This window comes from Amphiura filiformis, unplaced genomic scaffold (genome assembly GCF_039555335.1).
Source record: "Amphiura filiformis unplaced genomic scaffold, Afil_fr2py scaffold_30, whole genome shotgun sequence".
Lineage (NCBI taxonomy): Eukaryota > Metazoa > Echinodermata > Ophiuroidea > Amphilepidida > Amphiuridae > Amphiura > Amphiura filiformis.
The window spans coordinates 1,113,229-1,138,295 of NW_027305494.1; the positions used below are offsets into that span (position 1 = coordinate 1,113,229).

The 25,067-nt window shown below is 37.2% G+C and overlaps 1 protein-coding gene across 1 annotated transcript; it reads left to right on the top strand.

The window, feature by feature from the left end:
- The first annotated feature begins 9,586 nt into the window (after positions 1–9,586).
- Positions 9,587–24,241, top strand: LOC140143868 (uncharacterized). The gene is made up of 2 exons (XM_072165679.1): positions 9,587–9,721; positions 22,165–24,241. The coding sequence occupies exon 2, from the start codon at positions 22,388–22,390 to the stop codon at positions 24,005–24,007; it is 1,620 nt and encodes a 539-aa protein (XP_072021780.1). The 5' UTR covers positions 9,587–9,721; positions 22,165–22,387; the 3' UTR covers positions 24,008–24,241.
- Positions 24,242–25,067: the final 826 nt, after the last annotated feature.

Genomic DNA, 25,067 nt, shown 5'->3' on the forward strand with positions numbered 1-25,067 from the left:
TTAAGGGCCGCATGTGCGACAAATGCATCATTTGCAACAGAAACGTTTAACTCGAACTTCGTTCATTTGAGCGCATTTCGAGTAACAAACTCGAAAACTTGCAAAATGAGCGTACTTCGAATTAAAAACTCGAAAACCTGCAAAATGATCAATATTCGAGTGAAATCCATATTTACTATATACAGTATATGAAAGGCAAAATACTTCAGATCAATCTAGATTAACCTTTGGCCTAATAATATGTGTTTACCACTTTGATTAAGGGCCGCGTGTGCGAAAAATGTATCATTTGCAACAGGAAAGTTAAACTCGAACTTCGTTCATTTGAACGCATTTCGAGTAACAAACTCGAAAACCTGCAAAATGAGCGTACATCGAGTTAAAAACTCGAAAACCTGCAAAATGATCAATATTCGAGTGAAATCCATATTTACTGTATACAGTATATGAAAGGCAAAATACTTCAGATCAATCTAGATTAACATTTGGCCTAATAATATGTGTTTACCACTTTGATTAAGGGCCGCATGTGCGAAAAGTGTATCATTTGTAACAGGAAAGTTAAACTCGAACTTCGTTCATTTGAGCGCATTTCGAGTAACAAACTCGAAAACCTGCACAATGAGCGTACTTCGAGTTAAAACTCAAAACCTGCAAAATATCCAATATTCGAGTGAAATCCATATTTACTGTATATGAAAGGCAAAATACTTCGCAAGTGTGGGGTGCTTTATAACGAATTCCCGAGGGGGGTGGTAACCACCCCCCCCCCCCTTGTTAAGATACGTAGTAAAAAAGGCTTGGTAGGACGAGGGTTAATAAGGGCCGCATGCCTAAAAATGTATCATTTGCAACAGGAAAGTTTAACTCGAATTTCGTTCATTTGAGCGCATTTCGAGTAACAAACTCGAAAACCTACGAAATAAGCGCTGATATGAGCCTACTCGAGTTTCAAACTGAAACATGCAAAATGATTAATATTCGAGTCTCATCCATATTTACTATATATGAAAGGCAACATAGGCCTACTTCAGATCAATTTAGATTAATTTGCAAAATATGCGCGACAAATGTACTATTCCGAAAACATATATAGGCCTACTTAGACACTAACAACACAACCATGATCATATCATCGTATTCTAAATTTAGTACTTGTATACAGTTCCTATTTTGGAGTCATTTGTCGAATTTTTTCTCGTTTAGCATCCAAGGTGTCCCAAACTATTCTTTTTCTTATACCAAATGACAAGACGAACATTTTGCGACCATTTTGAAGAAAATCCGAGCAACTTTAATTTCTGACCCCTGTACAAGACCTCTGACCTTTAAAGGACCCTATCTTGAGAACCATAGGTCGCATTGAGAAAAGAAATGCATTTCTGTAAACCTTGGAGTACCCGAAGTAATTTGATATGCTGCATACTGACATTTTGACTCTTTTAATTTTTCACCCTATTTACCCGTGTACAAACTTTACCCCCTTATATCAAGGTCATGTGGGAAAGAAACATTTTGGCAGACAATAGATTCGGAATCTCTATACCCAAAAGGACAAAATAAAGGTGGTTGCCAGCCTTTACGCGAATTTGCGTCTAGCTGAACGATTTTTCCATTTTCGCACCAGACTATACGTTTTCAACGATCAGATCGCGAAGTACTGTAGTCTAAATCCCAGCCGTCGACAAAAGTAAAAAGATTGCGGCAGCCGCCTGCTTGACGATATCAAAATAAAAATGCTTGACGAGAAAAAATTCGACAAATGACTCCAAAATATAGGAACTGTATACCAGTACTAAAGTTAGAATACGATGATATGATCATGGTTGTGTTGTTAGTGTCTAAGTAGGCCTATATATGTTTTCGGAATAGTACATTTGTCGCGCATATTTAGGCAAATTAATCTAAATTGATCTGAAGTAGGCCTGCCTATGTTGCCTTTCATATATAGTAAATATGGATGAGACTCGAATATTAATCATTTTGCATGTTTCAGTTTGAAACTCGAGTAGGCTCATATCAGCGCTTATTTCGTAGGTTTTCGAGTTTGTAACTCGAAATGCGCTCAAATGAACGAAGTTCGAGTTAAACTTTCCTGTTACAAATGATACATTTTTCGCACATGCGCATGCACAAAAGAAATGTGTGCTAAAGCTTAAATAAAAGCGTTTTGGGTAACTTACGGTAAACTTATCTGTTGGGTGTTGATCCCGGCTGGATACCACGATACCACCCCTTCGTTGGACTATATGGTTAATCTAATGATCTGAAGTAAATTTAGTTTACCTTACATTATGAGGTATGAATGAAACTCGAACATTTAAAATTTTGCAGATTCTCGAATTTAAAACTCGAAGTAGGCTCATGTTAAAGGTTTTCGAGTTTGAAACTCGACGTATGCCAAAATGAACGATTTTCGAGCTATATAAAAAGTAGAGGGTGCTAAAACTAAATAAAAGCGTTTTAGGGTTACGTTAAAGTCATCCGTAAGGGGAGTTGGATACCACGATACCATGCACCCCCTGCGTTAGAGTAGGGTTAATCTAATATGATGTGAAGTAGTTTGCTTTTCATTATAATAGGTATAAATGAAACTCTAAAATTAAACATTTTACAGATTTTCGAGTATAAAACTCGAAGTAGGCTCATTTTGCAGGTTTTCGAGTTTGAAACTTGAAGTATGCTAAAATGAACGATTTTCTAGTTTGAATTTTCTGATGCAGATTTTCCTTTTTTTTCGTTATTTACGAGCCCTTAATATAATGGTAACGTGTATATATCCCGGTATATATATAAGTTAACCCTAGTCTAATTTTAGTCATTCTGGTATCAATGTAGGCCTACTCGGGAGGGTAATACCCCGAGGTTAATACCTATCCACTAGTAGGCCTACCCCTTTTTTTTTACAACTAGTGTGCTTTTACCGGGGCTTTTACGAATTCCGTGGAGAACGTAATAACAAATTGGATAGAGAAGGGTTAAACATTTGTGCTTTCTCTTCATGTCGGAGAGGGGACATCCTATAGCCTACTTCAAAAGCAGATTGAAAATTAAAATTGCAACTCGATACTCGAAAATTGAACTCGATACTCGAAGATTTCAACTCGATACTCGAAAATTGCAACTCGATACTCGAAGATTTCAACTCGATACTCGACAATTGCAACTCGATACTCGAAAATTTCAACTCGATACTCGAAAATTTCAACTCGATACTCGAAAATTTCAACTCGATACTCGACAATTGCAACTCGATACTCGAAAATTTCAACTCGATACTCGAAAATTTCAACTCGATACTCGAAAATTTCAACTCGATACTCGACAATTGCAACTCGATACTCGAAAATTTCAACTCGATACTCGAAAATTTCAACTCGATACTCGAAAATTTCAACTCGATACTCGAAAATTTCAACTCGATACTCGAAAATTTCAACTCGATACTCGAAAATTTCAACTCGATACTCGACAATTGCAACTCGATACTCGAAAATTTCAACTCGATACTCGAAAATTTCAACTCGATACTCGAAAATTTCAACTCGATACTCGACAATTGCAACTCGATACTCGAAAATTTCAACTCGATACTCGAAAATTTCAACTCGATACTCGAAAATTTCAACTCGATACTCGACAATTGCAACTCGATACTCGAAAATTTCAACTCGATACTCGAAAATTTCAACTCGATACTCGAAAATTTCAACTCGATACTCGAAAATTTCAACTCGATACTCGAAAATTTCAACTCGATACTCGAAAATTTCAACTCGATACTCGACAATTGCAACTCGATACTCGAAAATTTCAACTCGATACTCGAAAATTTCAACTCGATACTCGAAAATTTCAACTCGATACTCGAAAATTTCAACTCGATACTCGAAAATTTCAACTCGATACTCCCAAATCGCAACTCGATACTCGCAGATCTCAACTCGAAACTCGAAAATCGCTACTCGAAAATTTCAACTCGATACTCGAAAATTTCAACTCGATACTCGAAAATTTCAACTCGATACTCGAAAATTTCAACTCGATACTCGAAAATTTCAACTCGATACTCGAAAATTTCAACTCGATACTCGAAAATTTCAACTCGATACTCGAAAATTTCAACTCGATACTCGAAAATTTCAACTCGATACTCGAAAATTTCAACTCGATACTCGAAAATTTCAACTCGATACTCGAAAATTTCAACTCGATACTCGAAAATTTCAACTCGATACTCGAAAATTTCAACTCGATACTCGAAAATTTCAACTCGATACTCGAAAATTTCAACTCGATACTCGAAAATTTCAACTCGATACTCGAAAATTGCAACTCGATACTCGAAAATTTCAACTCGATACTCGAAAATTTCAACTCGATACTCGAAAATTTCAACTCGATACTCGAAAATTTCAACTCGATACTCGAAAATTTCAACTCGATACTCGAAAATTTCAACTCGATACTCGAAAATTTCAACTCGATACTCGAAAATTTCAACTCGATACTCGAAAATTGCAACTCGATACTCGAAAATTTCAACTCGATACTCGAAAATTTCAACTCGATACTCGAAAATTTCAACTCGATACTCGAAAATTTCAACTCGATACTCGAAAATTGCAACTCGATACTCGAAAATTGCAACTCGAAACTCGATACTCGAACTCGAAACTCGATACTCGAAGATTAGCAACACTCGAAAAGAAGCTTGTCGCAAACCGACTGAAACCGAAACTAACGCCACATGCTCACCACGAACTTATTTTCGACAATTAATAAAAGTACTGCCATCAACCACTGAACCAAAGTCACCAGTGCTTCTGATATATAGACCAATAAAGCTTCCCGGTATAAAGCTTACATAAATTGACAGAAAATAAATAATTATCAAGATCCAAAGTGGCTTTTGAGCACCTATGACAAGTGATAAGTGAGAAAGTATATATTCATACTGACTTTGAAGGAACTACCATAGTAAGAATTTGTTTTAAAAGGCGCAAATTCCAATGTGCCTTGTGTCATATTTTTTTTTATACATTTTAATATTTTCAAGTTTAGATGACATTTAACAATTGGAATGGATATGTTTGTATATAACTCTGACTTATTTCCTAACTATTTCAACATCATTTCGTCCCCTAAAAATTCTCTCTCCAGTGGAAAGTTTTTAAATGGCTGCCATTGGATTTCGCTCCTTTTGGAACAAAACAAAAATCTTTTATGTTTATTATTTTCTTCTTCACACGTGGGTGTTTAAAGAGATTTGAATTTTTTTAAAGACCAAAAAATAGTTATTTTCTAGTGATCCAATTATCGAGGTTGCTGCTACTCTTTGGAATATCTTACACAAAGCAGCCTTTGCAGTTAGCGCCTTTTGGAACACTTCATAATACAGAACCAACGTTATAAAAGTGGAGGTAGAACTTATTGAATGACCCTTGTATGCGCACCCCCTTTGAAACCCCTCTTTTGGGATCATTCTAAGCGCAAAATGTAAGTTTGAAATGAGATCTGAAATGCTGTCCTTATTTGATGTCTTTGTGCTAAAATAAATAATACTTCTTTCATATGGTATCAAAGTCAAACCCATTTAACCGATGAGCATTAGGCCTATGCACCCTTTAGTAGTTTTGGGTTGCCCCCCCCCCCAGCCTAGCTCTGTCCTCATGGGTTTCTGGGATATCTTCTCTAAGGACCGGATGTAAGTAGAACTAGCAAAGGGTGAGTTTGTTTCTGAGGTTGCTGTATTTTTTACCTAAGTCTATTAGGCCTATAGGTTGAGTCGCCCGGCGATTCTGACGAAAGTGAAAGACTAATGGAGCCATTTGGTGCAACAGTTTTACACTTTTATTGGTTATTTACGGAGCATATTTTTAACATATTTCCAACTATAGGCCTAAAGCCACGAATTTTAGTAGCCTATATGAAGAGCTCTGTTTCAAAAGCCCTTACATCCACTTTGGGCTGAAATTGAGTTATTGACATGACATTATAGTGTGGGTAAAATACACATTTTGGCGGTTGTTTGACCTTCATACCACTTTCCCCTCCGGAAATGTCGTATATTTCCCGTTTGGGAAATCTTAGGGAATTTCCGGAACTCTGAACTTAAAATGAACGATTTTGGGGTCACTACCCGGGGGTCACTATGTTTGAAAAAAATCATTGTAATTAACGAAAGCTGTAGCTTCGAAATGCTCAAAACATCATTTTCCCGGATTTAATTAAAAATTCATAATTAAAAAAGTAAATGAGATTATTCAATTTTTCAAGTTACATAAAGTCATGAAAGTAGTGCAAACAAATGGGCTCAAATTTGATTGTAAAGGTGGTTTCTATAGAAAAGGGGAAATTCATTTTGTTGCAAAAACTCCGGGCAAAAACCCTTACATCCACAAAAGGCGTGATGTTAAAGAAATAATAAAATAAATAGGAAGGCTTGAAAATTGTACCAAAACTATTCTTTTAGTTTCTATTCATTTTGATTCACTTTATCCGAACCCAAATTGAATCAAATCGAACAAGTAACAATTAAAAAAGCTGTTTTTCTCAAAAAGTCGAAAGTAGATGTAATGTACCTGGGGGGCACTCAACTTTGGAGGTGACGCTTTGGAGGTGACGCGTATGTAGGGCTGTTAAGACCCCCCTTTTCAGCATCGCTGTCACCCAAAGACCCCATATTTTTTTACGAACACATGCTCTGTCGCCCGAAGACCCTTATTTTTCCATTTGATCTGTCACCCAAAGACCCTTACAAGTTCAATTTGAACAGCAACTTTCATTTATCACTGATTTTGTTACTTATTTTGAAAAAACAAAGAAATTTGAAGCCATTTAGAACTAGAAATTCGATTTTCGAGGTTTCTGTAGAGCATATGGAAAAGTAGTCTCTTTTGCTCAAATAAAAGGGGTCCCACCATGATGCAGTCATGGTCCATGGCAAAGGCGATTCGACCTTTGTGGCATTAAACCCAGTTAACAGGAAATTAATCCAGTAAATCGATTCAGTAAAGCAAATAAGCTCATGCATTCGATCACTAACGGCAACAAGCTTCGGTCGATTACCCCAGCTGCAGCGTGTGTAAACTCTAATTTGCATAGAGGCTGTACGTGAAATTATTGATTGGCTCCAAACAAAGGATTTGAACCGGTGCACGTAATCATGGCGCAGTGCAGTCCATTCAATCAAATGTTGTCATCAACCTATTTGATCGCAGTGCATTGTTATGTGTGTGAGACGAACTGTCGCGGTTGATTGCAATCAAACAAACAATGTCTTATGTATTACTTTGTTCCGTGATGAAAATCGTGATGTTTTATTCAATCACTCTTGAAAAATGTATTTCCTTTGTAGGCCTATTACTTTGTTTTTTGTTTTATATCGTGATGTTTTATTTCATCACGCTCTAAACAATAATTATAGTTACATGCATTTCAAGAAAAAATCTTATTAAAACGGTAGGCCCTATGTTGTTTAGAAAAAATGTAGAAAGTGATGATGATGATGATGTCGATGATGATGATGATGATGATGATGATGATGATGATGATGATGATGTCTCCAAAAGTATCCCGGTTTGTTTTTCTTGCCCTAAATCGTGCGTATCTATTAATAAGGCACTTCAATAATCAATAATCAGTCACGTGACGGCCTCCACTAACTAGCTACTAACTTGGGTTTATGGGCGCTGATATTTCATGTTCACTGTCACTTATTTATCAGAAAAGTGCGACCATTTGTCAATCACCTACAGTACCCAATTTCGGCATACTATATCAGAAACTCATCATGATGATTGCCAGAGAATAGTTAAAATGTAGCTTGTACCGTTTTTTGTGGCATCCTTCAGAAGTGAGCGGTCCGATACCAATATTTTCGGTCAAATCTCCATTCAATTAACACGGGGAGTTGGCTAGCTATGCCTTGCCCTCACTCATATTTTACAAAAGTGCGACTATTTCTGAACATCTAACCTAGCTGTAATTTTAGGTCATGTTAGAGAAATATATTTGCTAGAAGTTTGGAGAATACCTAACATATTGACTGGTTATTTTTCACACAGTGATGTTAACTAGCCAAGTGCCCATTCTTCCAACGTAGATCATTTGTAGGGGTCACGCGTCAATGGTGAGAGCACTGTGTATTGTGTATAGGAAAACGGACAGTAACTGCAGTATGCAGTTAAGCAATGGGAGAAAATTGTCTTTTTTCAGTTTCAACTTCAATTATTATAAAGGGAAAGTCTTTTATTTTTTGGCTCACTCTTAATTGTCCCATGTAGGCCTATATATTAAAATATACTTTCCCCGATTTTTAAGGAAATCTGATGCAAGACCTCGCCGTACAGGAGCACTAAACACTGCAAGGTATTCCCAAAATCTCACTCGATTTACGGCGAAATACACTGACATGCACCCCGTGTGATTAAAGTAGCGTGCTATAGACGGCCCTCACTTGATAGTCAGTCCGATTGACTTGGCTCAAATGGTATTTACTAGAAATAGATTCTGCTCTCTAAAAAGGAATTTGATTGGTTACAAAATGCCGTCGTACCGGAGGAAAAACCATACCCTCTTCCAGTACAGCCCTGCTTAGTGTGTTGTGTGGTAATGTATGCATTGTGCATTGACCTCGAACGCCTCTGTACACACAGCGTGCACACACTGGAGTCGAGTATAATTTATTTAAAGAGACTTTCATAGGAAAACTTTTCCATATGTTTTTCGGCTCTCACCCAAAGATTCCATTTAAAAAAAAGGTCATGTTCTCACCCAATGACCCCATATTTTTAACATTTTGCTCTCACCGAATGCCAAAAATCATGCTCTCACCCAATGACCCCATATTTTTAACATTTTGCTCTCACCGAATGCCCCTGGGTGCGAAAGTGTCAGCCCTACACCTAGGCCTATTTCCATTTCAAATTGAAGTGCCCCCCCCCCCCCGTCGGATTCACTCCAAATTCGGAAATAATTGCGTTTGAACACCTGATGCACGGAATGGTGTCACTTCAACCTGTTGTAGTTCTCATCTCATTAAATTTTTCATTAAAAAAGTTGATCTCTGCATGGAGGAAGGTCCTCTCTATTTACTGACCAATCAGGAAAAAGTTTGGTTAATGTTTTCCGGTAGAATCAGGAATTTCTTGAAACACCCTGATATAGGCCTACATTTGGATCAAAAACAAGTATGTACGCCATTTAACAGGCCTGGGATTTCTTGTATCGATCAGTTTCTCCATAGACAATACGTGTGTGAGTGCACGCACACAGTAAATGAAAAATCGTTCTAGTGGAAACTGTATGGACAGTGGGCATTCCTAATAATAGTTTCTCATGCTTTACTGTATAAACTGCAGTCTGCAGATATACTGCTCTCTTTTCAGTATGATTCTATTATAAAGTTGTAATTTATTGGTTTCATTTTCTCCCAAATCATTTTTCGGGGGCGCTATTTCAAAAGCATAAGTGGTAACACAGGCTGTCTCGATCTCACAAATGGACCACAGGCTACGCGGCACATGCGCACTACGAAATTGCGTAACTTGTCCGCCATCCTATTGCCATTGTTATATATAAATGTGCATTGCAATCTGATCGATCTGGCGTGTATTTTTACAATTATATTCCAGATCACAGTTTTCTCGCTGCAGAAGTAACATTTCATCAACGTGAGCAAGTCAAACCGTATGTAGTTGTCATATCAGATTATCAGGTAACGTTATACGTTTTGCACGGGTAGATTAGGGGTGTTGCAATTTTTATTATAATTATTATGATTGTAGGTATGCTAGGTGAATTCAAATTTGCCATCAAACTGCATCATTTTACATATCAAATTAAAGCCCTTGAGTAAAGAAAGCCAAAACTGAAAACATTTTTGTCATTTTTCTTTCCGTAACAAAGTTACATCTTGTCGAAGATTGACTTTCATCAAAAAGATTCTGCTAGCAAAATTCCCCAAAACAGCATTTAGTTAGACATGTCCACATTGCTTATTATAGAGGGCGACATTCAATCCAAAAAGTTGTGTCCACAGTAGCTCACAGTCGATGGCTTAACTGTGTAATCCCCATAGGGAAATACAAAAATTTGAAATTTGGACACCAGAAACTTGACGACGTAGTCTAAAAAGTGCTGGTATTTTATCCTTGATACAGAAGTCAGCATGCAGTGAAAGTTAGATTTCATAAAATAAAATCGCCTTTGTGTAAAATGGATCATCGTGGTAAAAAATGGTGCATTACATGCTTTTTTGTACAGTAAGTCAGTGTATTGGCATTGTCAATGATGGGCGCAAAAAAGTGCAGTTTTTTAAAAACAGACATTTGCCCATAACTTCGCTAATTTTTGACCTACAGACATGGTTGACCCCTCATTTTTTAAGTTAAATAATCACCTTTTTAAACAAAATAATTTCAATGTGAAATATCCTACTTGAAAATTTTGTGAACATGCCTGATTTAGTAGGTATGCTAGGTGAATTCAAATTTGCCATCAAACTGCATCATTTTACATACCAAATTAAAGCCCTTGAGTAAAGAAAGCCAAAACCGAAAACATTTTTGTCATAGCACTTTCCGTAACAAAGTTACATCTTGTCAAAGATTGACTTTCATCAAAAAGATTCTGCTAACAAAATTCCCCAAAACGGCATATAGGGGTGTTTCTAGATCTTAGTCTCATGGCGATAGCAGCTTTTTTTAATGGAACTGCTATCAAAATCCTCTAAAATTCCATGTGCGACTTGATTATCACCATAAAAATCATATATTTGGGTCAAGTGAAGTATAGAAAACATATTTATGTAGGTTTCCTTCACCGACCTATTTTCGAAAAAAATTCAAATTTCTATGTAAATATGCATTGTGTTTGGGCCCGGTCTCGGCGAATTTCGCTGACTAGCAAATGTGTTAACTAAGGTTTGCCTGGGATACCTACATTTAGGGGTGTTTCTAGATCTTAGCATAGATGAACTCCTGGATGGGGCAGCTAAATTTAATTAGCATGAGGCCACATTGATATGTAAATAGCGTATTGTTATTTAAATTTGTGCCCAGACGTATTGAGGGCGACAGTCATGTTATCCAGACGGAGAATGGCTGCATATGCCGGGCATGTCAATTTGCTGAGTGAAGGCTGATAATCGCCTTTCTGTATAGGTAATAAGCTAGTATATTTCGTGTACCAGTTGGTTATAACAAAAAATTAGTATCATATTAAATATATTAAATGTATAAACTTTGAAATTTACATGAATTTGAAGAGCAGAGCTTGAAATCTAGCTAAGTCAGGTGATGTGAAATTCTGCTGCGTGACCTCCTCTGCGTGGTAGAATTATATTCATAAAACATTGAATTTAACAGATATCATGGGCAGCCAACCACGATTTATCAGCATTTAAAATATATGTTTTTTTTAACAAAGATAAATAATAAATGGCAATTAACTATCCTGAAATCTTAAAATGTTGCCACGTGATTTTCCGACCACATGATATGTCAACATGTGACCACTATTCAGATTTACCGTAAATATTTAGAGTATTGTTGCACGGCTTGCACATACACTGTGCATTTCTTTACCTCCGTATAAAATCAATAATTCATGCTGGGAGCCAAGTAACATTCTGTCTGCTCAGTGCAGATTGGTATTTTATTTTACTTGAGAGCATAATAGAAATACATAAAACGAATGGGCCGCCATGATCGAAGGTCAGGTCGGGTATCAAATATTATAACTTGAATACTACTTACATTTCACACCTTGCCTCTGTCACATATTTCCTTCATATTATTGACAGCAAGTCCTAATTTTGACTTTGCTATTGCAAAATGTCATTTCATATTAAATTAGTAGACTTTCTTTGAAAAAACATATCACTGGTGCCTGATGGGAATACCCGTCCGCCATTTCATTAAACTGGATCGTTTTAGCCTGGTTTGTGCCCAGATGTATTGGGGGCACGCTATAGTCTCATTGAACAGGCAAAGTTCGCAAAACTAACAACGTTGTTATTTGCCAAACTCAATTAACATGATCCAAGGGGTCGAACATGAATTATTCATAACGAGCTATAACGGATCGATAACTGGCCTCACTTTCTAGCTAGTAAACCAGCTGAATTTTTCATAGATTTTATGCTAATAGAACAACCGTGAATTTAGTGTCACCCCTTGATCTTAGTCTCATGGCGATAGCAGCTTTTTTAATGGAACTGCTATCAAAATCCTCTAAAATTCCATGTGCGACTAGCTCATCACCATAAAAAATCATATATTTGGGTCAAACTCAAGTGAAGTATAGAAAACATATTTATGTAGGTTTCCTTCACCGACCTGTTCTCGAAAAAAATGTAAATATGCATTGTGTTTGGGCCCCGGTCTAGGCGAATTTCGCTGACTAGCAAATGTGTTAACTAAGGTTTGCCTTGGATACCTATATTGTGTATTGTGTACCCCAGTCTGGTGAATTACATGTATACCATAGATGAACTCCTGGATGGGGCAGCTTTAATTAGCATGAGGCCGCATTGATATGTAAATAGCGTATTGTTATTTAAATTTGCGCCCAGACGTATTGAGGCGACAGTCATGTTATCCAGACGGAGAATGGCTGCATATGCCGGGCATGTCAATTTGCTGAGTGAAGGCTGATAATCACCTTTCTGTATAGGTAATAAGCTAGTATATTTCGTGTACCAGTTGGTTATAACAAAAAATTAGTATCATATTAAATATATTAAATGTATAAACTTTGCAATTTACATGAATTTGAAGAGCAGAGCTTCGAAATGGTAAAGTCAGGTGATATGAAATTCTGCTGCGTGACCCCTCTGCGTGGTAGAATTATATTCATAAAACATTGAATTTAACAGATATCATGGGTAGCCAACCACGATTTATCAGCATTTAAAATATATGTTAATTAACAAAGATAAATAATAAAGAGTACAAATGGCAATTAACTAGTAAACAAGCCTGAAATCTTAAAATGTTGCCACGTGATTTCCCGAACACATGATATGTTAACATGTGACCACTATTCAGATTTACCGTAAATATTTGGAGTATACTTGCACATCATGCACATACACTGTGCATTTCTTTACTCGTATAAAATCAATAATTCATGCTGGGAGCCAAGTAACATTGTCTGCTCAGAGCAGATTGGTATTTTATTTTACTTGAGAGCATAATAGAAATACATAAAGACGAATAAGGCGCCATGATGGAAGGTCCATTAGAAAGGCATATTGGAAAAAACCTCGAATTAATTATATCTCATGAGCGAGCACCAAGCCACTAGTTCTCGCAGCATAAAGACATAGATTAGCTTATTTGCTTTGAACCCCAAACATGTTCAATTATCAGACAAATTCGCAAAAGCATGTCACCAAAAGACTACTCAGCATAATCTACCCCCCCCAGGTATCAGTTGGCAGTATTCTCCAATTAAATCAAGAGAAAAAAAACGTTTTTTGTATGAAATACGTTTTTTTGACCAGTTCAATATGATTCAAAAACACAACTGGGAAAATGTAGAAAAGAAGAAGAAGAAAAAAAAAATTCCGGAGAGGAGACTTGGGTGGGGTTCGAACCTACATGTAGATTAAGAGACGCATGCAATATACGCCTGATATAAAAATTACGATACAGCGCGCTAATCGATTGCGCCACACAGGCAAGATATATATTTGAGGTAAAAAGACAAATTTAATGAACAAGAAGTCGAAATTGTTTATAAAACTAATTTATATCTCTCATCTGTGTTTTATTTGCAGTGATTAACAACAGAAATCAAACTAAATCCATATTTAAGCACACAAAATACAAAACAAAGGCAATTTAAAGTCCCTCTTTTTTTTTTTAAGTGGGGGGGTGTATGAAACAAGACGCAGCCGCGAGGCGTACATAAAAATAACATTTCTTGAAAACAATGCGCCATGTTTATGCACGATATATCATGTCCGACTGCCTTAGGATTGTTCAACTTTTGTATGTTACCCTAAAATGATGCAATACAAATATTTGTCTTGAAATGCAAGCATATTATGCTCATTTTTAGGGTTTTAGAGACCTTTAGTGACGTTGCCCTTCCGGTCCGTTGGAAGTGATTTGCCTCCATGTAACTTGATACTAAATCAGACAGTGTCTGACACGATTTTAATTTTTTCTGTTCTGGTGTGATTTTCTATTTTTTTTAAGCAAATTTCATGGGGGGGGGCAGGGCGGGTGAATGACTTTAACTCTTTGGCTTTTTCCCAAAATGATTTCCTAATGATAGTATCAAAGAAACTTATCTTAACCGTATAGGCCTATTTGCTGAAAAATTAAACAAATGTACTAATTTTCAAAATTTCTACTTAAAGCCAGGGGGGGGGTGTTTTGCAACATGAATATTATAGGCCTACTAATAAAACGCAGATATTTTTCCACAGAAATTCCTTGACCAGAATCTTTTTTCTAGAATGCTCAAAACTTGGGGGGGGGTGTAGAACATGGATTTTGTTCATTTTTTCATTTTTATCTCATTTCCTGTTGTATACCAATAGGCGCGAGATTCAAACATTCTAATAATAGGCCTATTCACCAAAGGCAGTGATGCTCACAACTCTATTGTAATATATAACTCTTGGTTTTCTCCATGATCACTTTGCAATGCAGGTCGGGTATCAAAGGTTATTATAACTCAAATACTACTTGTATTTCCCACCTTGCCTCTGTCACATATTTCCTTCATATTATTGACAGCAAGTCCTAATTTTGACTTTGCTATTGCAAAATGTCATTTCATATCAAATTAGTAGACTTTCTTTGAAAAAACATATCACTGGTGCCTGATGGGAATACCCGTCCGCCATTTCATTAAACTGGATCGTTTTCGCCTGTTTTGTGCCCAGATGTATTGGGGGGGGGGCGCTATACTCTCATTGAACAGGCAAAGTTCGCAAAACTAACAACGTTGTTATTTGCCAAACTCAATTAACATGATCCAAGGGGTCGAACATGAATTATTCATAACGAACTATAACGGATCAATAACTGGCCTCACTTTCTAGCTAGTAAACCAGCTGAATTTTTCATAGATTTTGCGTTGCTAATAGAACAACCGTGAAAGCGTCATCATCCCTATATCTTCGTGTCAAAAATAGTATAGTACAGCGAATCCTCTCGAATGTCTATTTTTGGCAGGGCGAAAGGGGGGGGGAAGCGATTTTTGGCACAGATATTTCGGACACCATTTCTATATTACACTCTAAAAAGGTGTAGGAATACGTTAAAGAACACCGTCATTAAAATATGCAAATTTTCCTGCTCACTGTGCTCGCATTATATGATAACACAATTTAAGGGTTTACATGGTTTAAATTCGGGTTCCCCAAAATCTTGCATGGGGGGCAAAGATTTTTGGCACGTCAAAGGGGGGCAAGGTTTTTGGCACGTCAAAAGGGAGCAAAGATTTTTTGGCACTGTCAAAGGGGTGGGGGCAAGCGATTTTTGGCAGACCATTTTGTAAATTCACCACCCCAGGAGTACACATTATTATTGCACAGCCCCTTAGGGTCGACCATGGGTCTTCTTCTTCTTTCCGTTACTGTGCATAAACCTCCTACGAGTAAAGTTGAGTATACTCGCACAAATGGTGGCAGGCTCTCACACATAACAGGCATGAGACTCAAAGGCATAAAAAGATACAAGTTAAAAACAGACTGGAAGGTGGCTTAGGCAAGGCCGTAGCAAGGTTGAAAAATGTGGGGCGGCCATCACAAATGTGGGGCGGCCAAATTACAAATATATGCCCAAATTGAAATAAAGATATAAAGAAAAATATCAAATTTCTCATATTTGAGACTAATTAGGCAATTTTTTGATGATATATTCGGAAATACACTGAGTTGGAAATTCTAATTTCATTATGTTTATAGAGGGCCTTTCCCTTGAGATCAATATATTTCATGATCATGATGATTATCATTACCGTAATAAAAACACTGTAGACTACCAATATCATGCTGTATATTATTTATGTCAGTAATTCCATTAGGAATTAGTCACATTACAAAAAACATTACATTGTACATGTTCTTTTTGCATGATTGCTTGAAAGGGTTGACATTTTATGTTATACATAAGTTTTAAAGAATTTGATTTTCCAAATATATCAGGTCACCTTCCATCAATGATATCAAAATGCATTCAAATTAGATGCTTCACATTCGAGGCTAGAGAACATTGCATTCGAAGCATGATACGGTGTAAAACAATGGAAGTTCAGAAGTAAACACAGCCGATCACGACAGGCGATCGTATCAAAAATGTTGCTAAAATTGCACCCCAACAAATATATAAAGAGGTGAAAAAGATGTTTCAATCAGGGTTCAGTTTTTATTGGGACACACTGTATACAAGACATAGATGTTATCAGCATGCATAAACAAACTTTGTTAAGGGGGCACTATACCCCTGCCCAGTTTTGTGCCTATTTTTGTATTTTTCTCAAAAATTATAACGCATTGGTGACAAGTAAGATATGTATATTATAGGGGCAATTTTATTTCAACACAGGCAACAGTTGTGGAGTTACAGTCAAAAATGAGGGAAAACCAATATTTGATCAATAAATCAATAGCTACTTGCCTTGAGTTGCTGAATTTTCAGTGCAGTAGTTGTAGTCATTGCCCCTATACTATACATATCTTACTTGTCACCAATGCGCAATAATTTTTGAGAAAAATGCAAAAATAGGCACAAAATTGGCCAGGGGTGTAGTACCCCCCTTACATGTAAGTCTTGCAATGAGTGAAGTTACAATGTAACTTCACTCATTGCAAGACAATTTAAATAAACACCTCAAATAAAGAAAGTCCGCAGTAATGTAACCCGTCCTACACCAAAACCTGATCTTGTTATGACAATTTGATCGAAAAGGTCGTGTGCAGAATCTTGTTAGGTGCAATTTGATACCAAATTTGGTACCAAAACTCTAGATTCACAGAGATTGATACCAGTTTATGAAATTTGGTGCATTTTCAAAAGTTGCAAATTAAAAACGGACCACGCGGACATGTAACTTAGGTGAATGGCAGAGCGCGACCATTGACATAGCCCGAAACAACCGCTAGGTCATATCGATCGCATCGTGCCCTAGTATTCATCAGTAAAGCACTGTAGCAATCCATGCGTTTTAAATTAACAATTGAATAAAGCGCGCACTTGGGATAGTCGACAGGGGCCATCGTGGGCAAGCAAGCTTGACCATATTGCCACGCTAAGCTATTTCGACCGTGGGCTTCGTTCTGATTTGCAACTTTTGAAAATGAACCAAATGCCATAAACTGGTATCAATCTTTGTCACCTTTGAGTGTTTGGTAGCAAATTTGGTATCAAATTGGAGCTAACAAGATTCTGCATACGACCGTATCAATCAAATTGTCATAACAAGATCAGATTTTGGTGTAGGACGGGTTACATGACTGCGGACTTTCTTTATTTGAGCATTTTATATTTGCATTAACAGAGATATATATCAATGGCTATCCAGTGGTATTTTGTTTCATGCTGCAAGAATCCACTTGGATTTTGGCAACAGCATTGTACAAGAATCTTTTGTTTAGATTCACTCAAATCAGTTTTGGAGAATCTCTGCAAGATAGAGTCTTGGATTTTCTACAAATTTCTGAGCCTGTTATCAGATTCTGATAAACATAAGAAATCTATTGCCTTACAAAAATTATGATTTTTCCATGTTCCCCATCAAAACAAATCTGGTGGTGGAATCCTATATCTAGTACTTTTAAAATGCAAGTTCATTTCAAATCCTTTGTTGGGATCTTACTTTTTAAGGCCACATTACTCCAGTAAAACTTGTCATTATCTAAGGTATCAGGGCATAATATAACCGGTATCACATCGCATTTTGCTACACAATCTAGCCAAATTGCTATGCAATCACACAAACATATGTCATTGCTATACATAATTATTGCTATACAAATGAAACTTTGTCACAATTTTGCTATGCAAAATTCTGACACTATTCATTTATTTCATTTATTCATTCATTCATTTATTTTTTTCACTCATCAAATAGCAAAAAAATAGGATACATACAAAATCATAATACAAGTGAGAGTGAAGGAATCACAGGAAAGGCCAAGAAGAGGCCTGAAAGTCTGTGATCCCTTGATTGGTTAATTCATCATTTGACATGGCAGCAGATTGTCATTTCAATAAAGAAGCAACAGTAAGCTGTCATATCTCGATATGAATTAACCTAAATACATGAAAAATAACAGTAAACAATAGTAAATAAGAAAATGCACAATACAAGTAAGTAATATAAAATATAAATATCCAATGTGGTCATATAAAGCAGATACAATAAGAATTAATAGTAACTATGCATAAGATATTTTTTAAATACTTGGCAGAATTATGCCCTGTAAGGTATACTTTGATAAGTTTTCCAACTATGTTTTACAAATGATGTAATTGTTTGTTTCTTTGTGTTGTTTCCCTTTTGTTGAACTTGATTGTTTCTGTATATCCGAAAGATTTCGGAGCGTCATTGTATTTGTCGGCTGCTGCATTGAATATATCCTCATTTGCCGGGATATTCTTGCTTATTATAGGGGGTGGTTGGATTTGGTGTTGATGTAAACTGGTGGGTTGTTAGGTTTGTAATGTGGCTTTAATATGAGACTCCCATCCATGAGACCAAGAAAGTTTACCGATTTTAGGTTAGTTTCTACTTTTATTTTGAGTCCGAATTGGTGAAATTGCTTAGTGATTTGCTTTCTTATTCTGTCCGCTTTACTTCTGGAGAATACCGCAAGGCCGTCAACTCGGCATAATCCGACACTTTCTATGCCTTTTCTATGCCCAAGTTGGTTTCTAGTTTGCGGAGTATGTACAAGCTCACATATTTCTGCTCCATCGTACACGCCCATTGCCACATTGATTGTGTTGTTGGTTACCCGTTTCATCTACATTTGTATACTCTGCCATAGTTGTCAAGGAGCAGGGTCTTCTTAGCATGCATAATTGTATCATATTTAAATTCTGTTATTTTCATGAACCCTTTGGCCTGTTCTAGTGTCTTCTTGAGGAGGTTCTCGGAAATTGACGGATAGTAGTCTACAATGTCAAAAGTGATGAAGGATAGTGTACTCTTTTCTGGTAGATTCATGAATCAGTCTAGGACAGCATCTGTGTTCCTCCATTGTTTCACTTTTGTTTTTTGTCTAATCTCATTGTTGATACGGTCCAACATTATCTTGCTTGCTCTGCCAATTTCGCAATTTGTTGGGTTAGTATTTGTTCGCTTAGTATTGTAGCATGTGTGGCAGAGTGGATAAGGCGCCCGACTCATAATCCATAGGTTGCGAGTTCGAGCCCCGCTTGTGCCAACGTGTTGTGTCCTTGGGCAAGGCACTTTATCCTCATTGCCTACTGGGGGTTGGGTTGGATTGGATGTTTGTATAGTTGTTTCTTAATGTTGCAATATTGGCGCTGATTAAGCTGCTGCCTGCAAATTGCATTGTGTCTGTTTAGGTGTGTTTAACGTACAATTCTAGCAATTTGACCTGCTGGTCACCATTAGAGTTTGTAATAAAACCTTCTGGTGGGTTGTTAGGTTTGTAATATGGCTTTAATATGAGACTCCCATCCATGAGACCAAGAAAGTTTACCGATTTTAGGTTAGTTTCTACTTTTATTTTGAGTCCGAATTGGTGAAATTGCTTAGTGATTTGCTTTTATTCTGTCCGCTTTACTTCTGGAGAATACCGCCAGGCCGTCAACTCGGCATAATCCGACACTTTCTATGCCCTTTCTATGCCCAAGTTGGTTTCTAGTTTGTGGAGTATGTACAAGCTCACATATTTCTGCTCCATCGTACACGCCCATTGCCACATTGATTGTGTTGTTGGTTACCCGTTTCATCTACATTTGTATACTCTGCCATAGTTGTCAAGGAGCAGGGTCTTCTTAGCATGCATAATTGTATCATATTTAAATTCTGTTATTTTCATGAACCCTTTGGCCTGTTCTAGTGTCTTCTTGAGGAGGTTCTCGGAAATTGACGGATAGTAGTCTACAATGTCAAAAGTGATGAAGGATAGTGTACTCTTTTCTGGTAGATTCATGAATCAGTCTAGGACAGCATCTGTGTTCCTCCATTGTTTCACTTTTGTTTTTTGTCTATATCTCATTGTTGATACGGTCCAACATTATCTTGCTTGCTCTGCCAATTTCGCAATTTGTTGGGTTAGTATTTGTTCGCTTAGTATTGTAGCATGTGTGGCAGAGTGGATAAGGCGCCCGACTCATAATCCATAGGTTGCGAGTTCGAGCCCCGCTTGTGCCAACGTGTTGTGTCCTTGGGCAAGGCACTTTATCCTCATTGCCTACTGGGGTTGGGTTGGATTGGATGTTTGTATAGTTGTTTCTTACTGTTGCAATCTTGGCGCTGATTAAGCTGCTGCCTGCAAATTGCATTGTGTCTGTTTAGGTGTGTTTAACGTACAATTCTAGCAATTTGACCTGCTGGTCACCATTAGAGTTTGTAATAAAACCTTCTGGTGGGTTGTTAGGTTTGTAATATGGCTTTAATATGAGACTCCCATCCATGAGACCAAGAAAGTTTACCGATTTTAGGTTAGTTTCTACTTTTATTTTGAGTCCGAATTGGTGAAATTGCTTAGTGATTTGCTTTCTTATTCTGTCCGCTTTACTTCTGGAGAATACCGCAAGCCCGGGGACCGCAAGGCCGTCAACTCGGCATAATCCGACACTTTCTATGCCCTTTCTATGCCCAAGTTGGTTTCTAGTTTGTGGAGTATGTTCAAGCTCACATATTTCTGCTCCATCGTACACGCCTATGGCCACATTGATTGTGTTGTTGGTTACCCGTTTAATCTATACTCGGCGATAGTTGTCAAAGAGCAGGGTCTTCTTAGCATGCATAATTGTGTCATATTTAAGTTCTGTTATTTTCTGCGCTAGTCCGAATTTGAATTGGGGGAAACACTGCGTTAGTCTGATATTCGGACTAGCGCAGTCAGTGTTTTTCAGATTCGGACTAGCGTGGTAGTTTTCAGTTTCGGACTAGCGCCATGGTTTTCAGTTTCGGACTAGCGCAGGGTCGGACTGAAGAAGTGTTTTCCAAATTTGGATTAGCACAGTGTATTTCGGATTTGGACTAGCGGCGTGGCGGACTGAAAACTGTGTTTTCAGATTTGGACTAGCGGCATGTCGGACTGTTGCAGTGGTTTTCATTTTTGGATTAGCACATGCTTTTTTCGGACTAGCGCCATGCTTCATTTTTGGACTGACGCACCTCTAAGTTTAGGGAATTTGTGTTGTCGGACTAGCGGCGTGTCAGACTTGCGGCCTGTCAGACTGAGCGGTGCACCCCCATTATCTCGCTTGCTCTGCAAATTTCGTAATTTGTTGGGTTAATAAGTCTATACTTAGTAAGTATTGTTCTCAAATTTGTCCTTATGATTTTGTAATGTTGCCTGTATTCATTCATTGCTATCCATCTTGTAAATGTTTTGTGATTTGTAAGCATTCACAAAAATCTTGTCAGATGAGTTGATATTGTACACGTCCCGTAAAAGCTTGGTTTGAAAACTGTTGTTCATTTCTTTGAATTGTTTTCAGTCTACATTGTATCATCTCGAACATGGCCCTTTCAAAGTCCTCCATTTCATCTTTTGGCGGTGGTGTGTTTTTGGATTTGAAGTTCCCATATAAGTTCTCATTATATGTCTCACTATCACTACTTACGGAGGTCGTTTTCATCTTTGTTAAGGAAGAAGTGGGCCTTCCACCTCATTCTTTTCACCACGCTCTCTACCTTTTCCAGAGTTGGGCATATAAATACTTGTTATTATTTTATGTTATGTTATGTTACATAACATTAATTAAAGAGTTATATTGGAGAAAGTGGTGTTTTTCAGATATAAGAAACAATACTCACTCAAGAAAAATATAAAATTGGATTTATGATCATCTTTTAATTGGGATTGGGATATTTCAGTGCGAGTACCTGTTTTGCATCTGAATATTTTCTGCTACATTGTATATGAATATATGAACGACCCAGATTGATGTGTTTTAAGTGTTAATAAATGTTTTCTTAACATTCCAGTTCTTATGGTCCAGAGATATATGGTGTGAAAACTACTACCAGGATTAAAAGAAGCCAGCCAGGTTCCTGGTTACATTGTGCTTGGTGCTCTTCAGGACAGCGTTTGCAAGAATTGGCTCCTGTGGTTATCTCAACGTGTGCATGACAACTTGAACTAAATCATTTATTGATGGACTCTTCTGACTGAAGTTCACAAGTCAACTGCATACTATTACAGGTGACAATGAAACTTTTGAGATCATTTTCTTGTACATATTGTGGAATCAACCATTATTCCTTAGACAAACTTAAGGCCCATGTTAACAGACATATCAAGAAATATGTGCGGGCTCAAAATCACCAAAAAAATGTGTTTTGCCTGAAATATTTTATTCATAAAGGTAACCTGACAAAAGACACCAAAAAGAAGCCATATCAGTGTGAATATTGTCAGAGATGCTTTGCGTACAAATGTGACCTGAAAATACACATCAGAATTCACACCAAAGAGAAGCCATTTCAGTGTGAATATTGTCAGAGATGGTTTGCATACAATAGTAACCTGTTAGTACACATCAGAATTATTCATACTAAAGAAAAACCTTACCAATGTGAATATTGTCAGAAATGCTTTGCCGTAAAGCAGTATCTCCAAAAGCACAAGATTACTCACACCAAAGAGAAACCCGGGGAGAAACCATATCACTGTGAGTTTTGTCAGAGATGCTTTGCGCAAAAAAGTATCCTGACAAAACACATCAGAACTCACACCAAAGAGAAGCCATATCAGTGTGAATATTGTCAGAGATGCTTTTCGATTAAGAGTAACCTGTCAGTACACATCAGAACTCATACTAAAGAGAAACCGTACCAATGTGAATATTGTCAGAAATGCTTTTCCTCAAAGCATTATCTTCAAACTCACAGGAATACTCACACCAATACTCACACTAAAGAGAGACCATATCACTGTGAGTATTGCCCAAAAGGTTTTGCAAATAAGAGTAGCCTTAGAATACACAGGAGAATTCACACCAAAGAGAAACCATATCAGTGTGAGGACTGCCAGGAATGCTTTGCTTACAAAAATAGCCTCAGAAACCATGTCAGAACTCACAACAAAGAGATGCAACCATATCACACCGAAGAGAAGCAACATCATTGTGATTATTGCCAGAAAGATTTTACACAAAAGGGTCACCTTAAAAGTCACATCAAAAGAGTTCATCTCAAAGAGAAACCATATGAGTGTGAATATTGTCAGAAATGTTTCTCTGAAAAACATCATCTTGAAACCCATGTCAGAACTCACACAAAAGAGAAACCTTTTCAGTGTGAATACTGCTTAAAGTATTTTACTCATAAATGGTATCTTAAAAGTCATGTCAGAATTCACACCAAAGAAAAACCATATCAGTGTGAGGACTGCCACAAATGCTTTACTCACAAAAATAGCCTCATAAACCATGTCGGAACTCACACCAAAGACAAACAACCAATTCACACCGAAGAGAAACAATATCACTGTGATTATTGCCAGAAAGTTTTTACAGCTAAGAGTAGCCTTAAAAGTCACATCAAAAGAATTCACACCAAAGAGAAACAACCATATCAGTGTGAATATTGTCAGAAATATTTTACTCAAAAAGGTAATCTTGAATACCATGTTAGAAGTCATACGAAAGAAAAACCCTACCAGTGTGATTTTTGCCAAAAAGATTTCGCAAGTAAAGGTACCCTTAAAATACACCTCAGAATTCACACCAAAGAGAAACCTTTTCAGTGTGAATATTGCTTTAAGTATTTTACTCAAAAGGGTAATCTTAAAAAACATGTCAGAACTCACACCAAAGAGAAACCATAACTGTCAGTGTATGGACTGCCATAAATGTTTTGCTCACCATTTGATATGAACAACATTATAATAACATTCTAAAAATGGTGTAAAATTGTTAATTGTAAAATAACGTTATGTTAGAATATTTGCTGCTATTTAAAAAAAGATTTTTTAATGTTATTAAAATGCTTACGTAACATTTAAACGTTTTGTGCAAAACATTTTGTGTTTGCTGGGTTGTCATTGTTAATACTCTCAGAACAGGGGCGTAGCCAGCTTTCTTGATCGGGGGGGGGGGTTCAAAATAAAATTTCGGGGGCACAGACGAAAACAATTGCAGTTGCATCATACGATACATAGAGACTGTATGTCTTCGAGTTTTTCGAAAAAAGGCTTTATTGGGATGATGTGCACTATTTTACACTATTTTCGCCCATTATCCGGCTGAAAAGGGTTATATTCTTACAATGTATTTCACACTATTTTGGCCCTGAATTTTGCTAGAAAAGGGGCTCCTTGCCCTTCTTCTTTTGCTTTGCCCTCCAGATTTTCTCTTTCATTTTTTGTCAGGGGCACTTTTTCTTTCATTTTTTGTCAGGGGGGCACTCTGCCCCACGCTGGCTACGCTACTGTCTCAGAAATTTTTTGCAATATCTGGTAATCGTTAAAGTCACCTTAGGGCCCACACCACAACCAGTGGGGGTGCCACAGGTGGGGGGGGGGGGGGTCAGAATTCTTACCCCCAGTAAAAACCCAAAATTACAAACCATTTACTTTTTGCAGTAATTGTGTGCAAAATTTGTTGATTTTACTCCCCAGAAATTCACTTTTCCCCATGCCCCCCCCACTGACCATGCCTTACTATATACCTTGATAAATGAAGGATGGTCATTTCTGCAAAGTCAATATGCATATTGCAACTGTTATCTCAATCCTGAGTCAAAGCAACCATGTTAAGGGCTGGGGTATGAACGTTTGGACAGTATTTATTATGGGACATTAGAGCACATCAGACATATCGAATTGCATTCTGAATATGAAAAATGTCCTGATATCAAATAAATTTGATTTTTTGAAATTCGCAATG

Bases quoted from the DNA above. Each gene is read 5' to 3' on its own strand.
- LOC140143868 (XM_072165679.1), top strand. From the start codon at position 22,388: ATGAAACTTTTGAGATCATTTTCTTGTACATATTGTGGAATCAACCAT.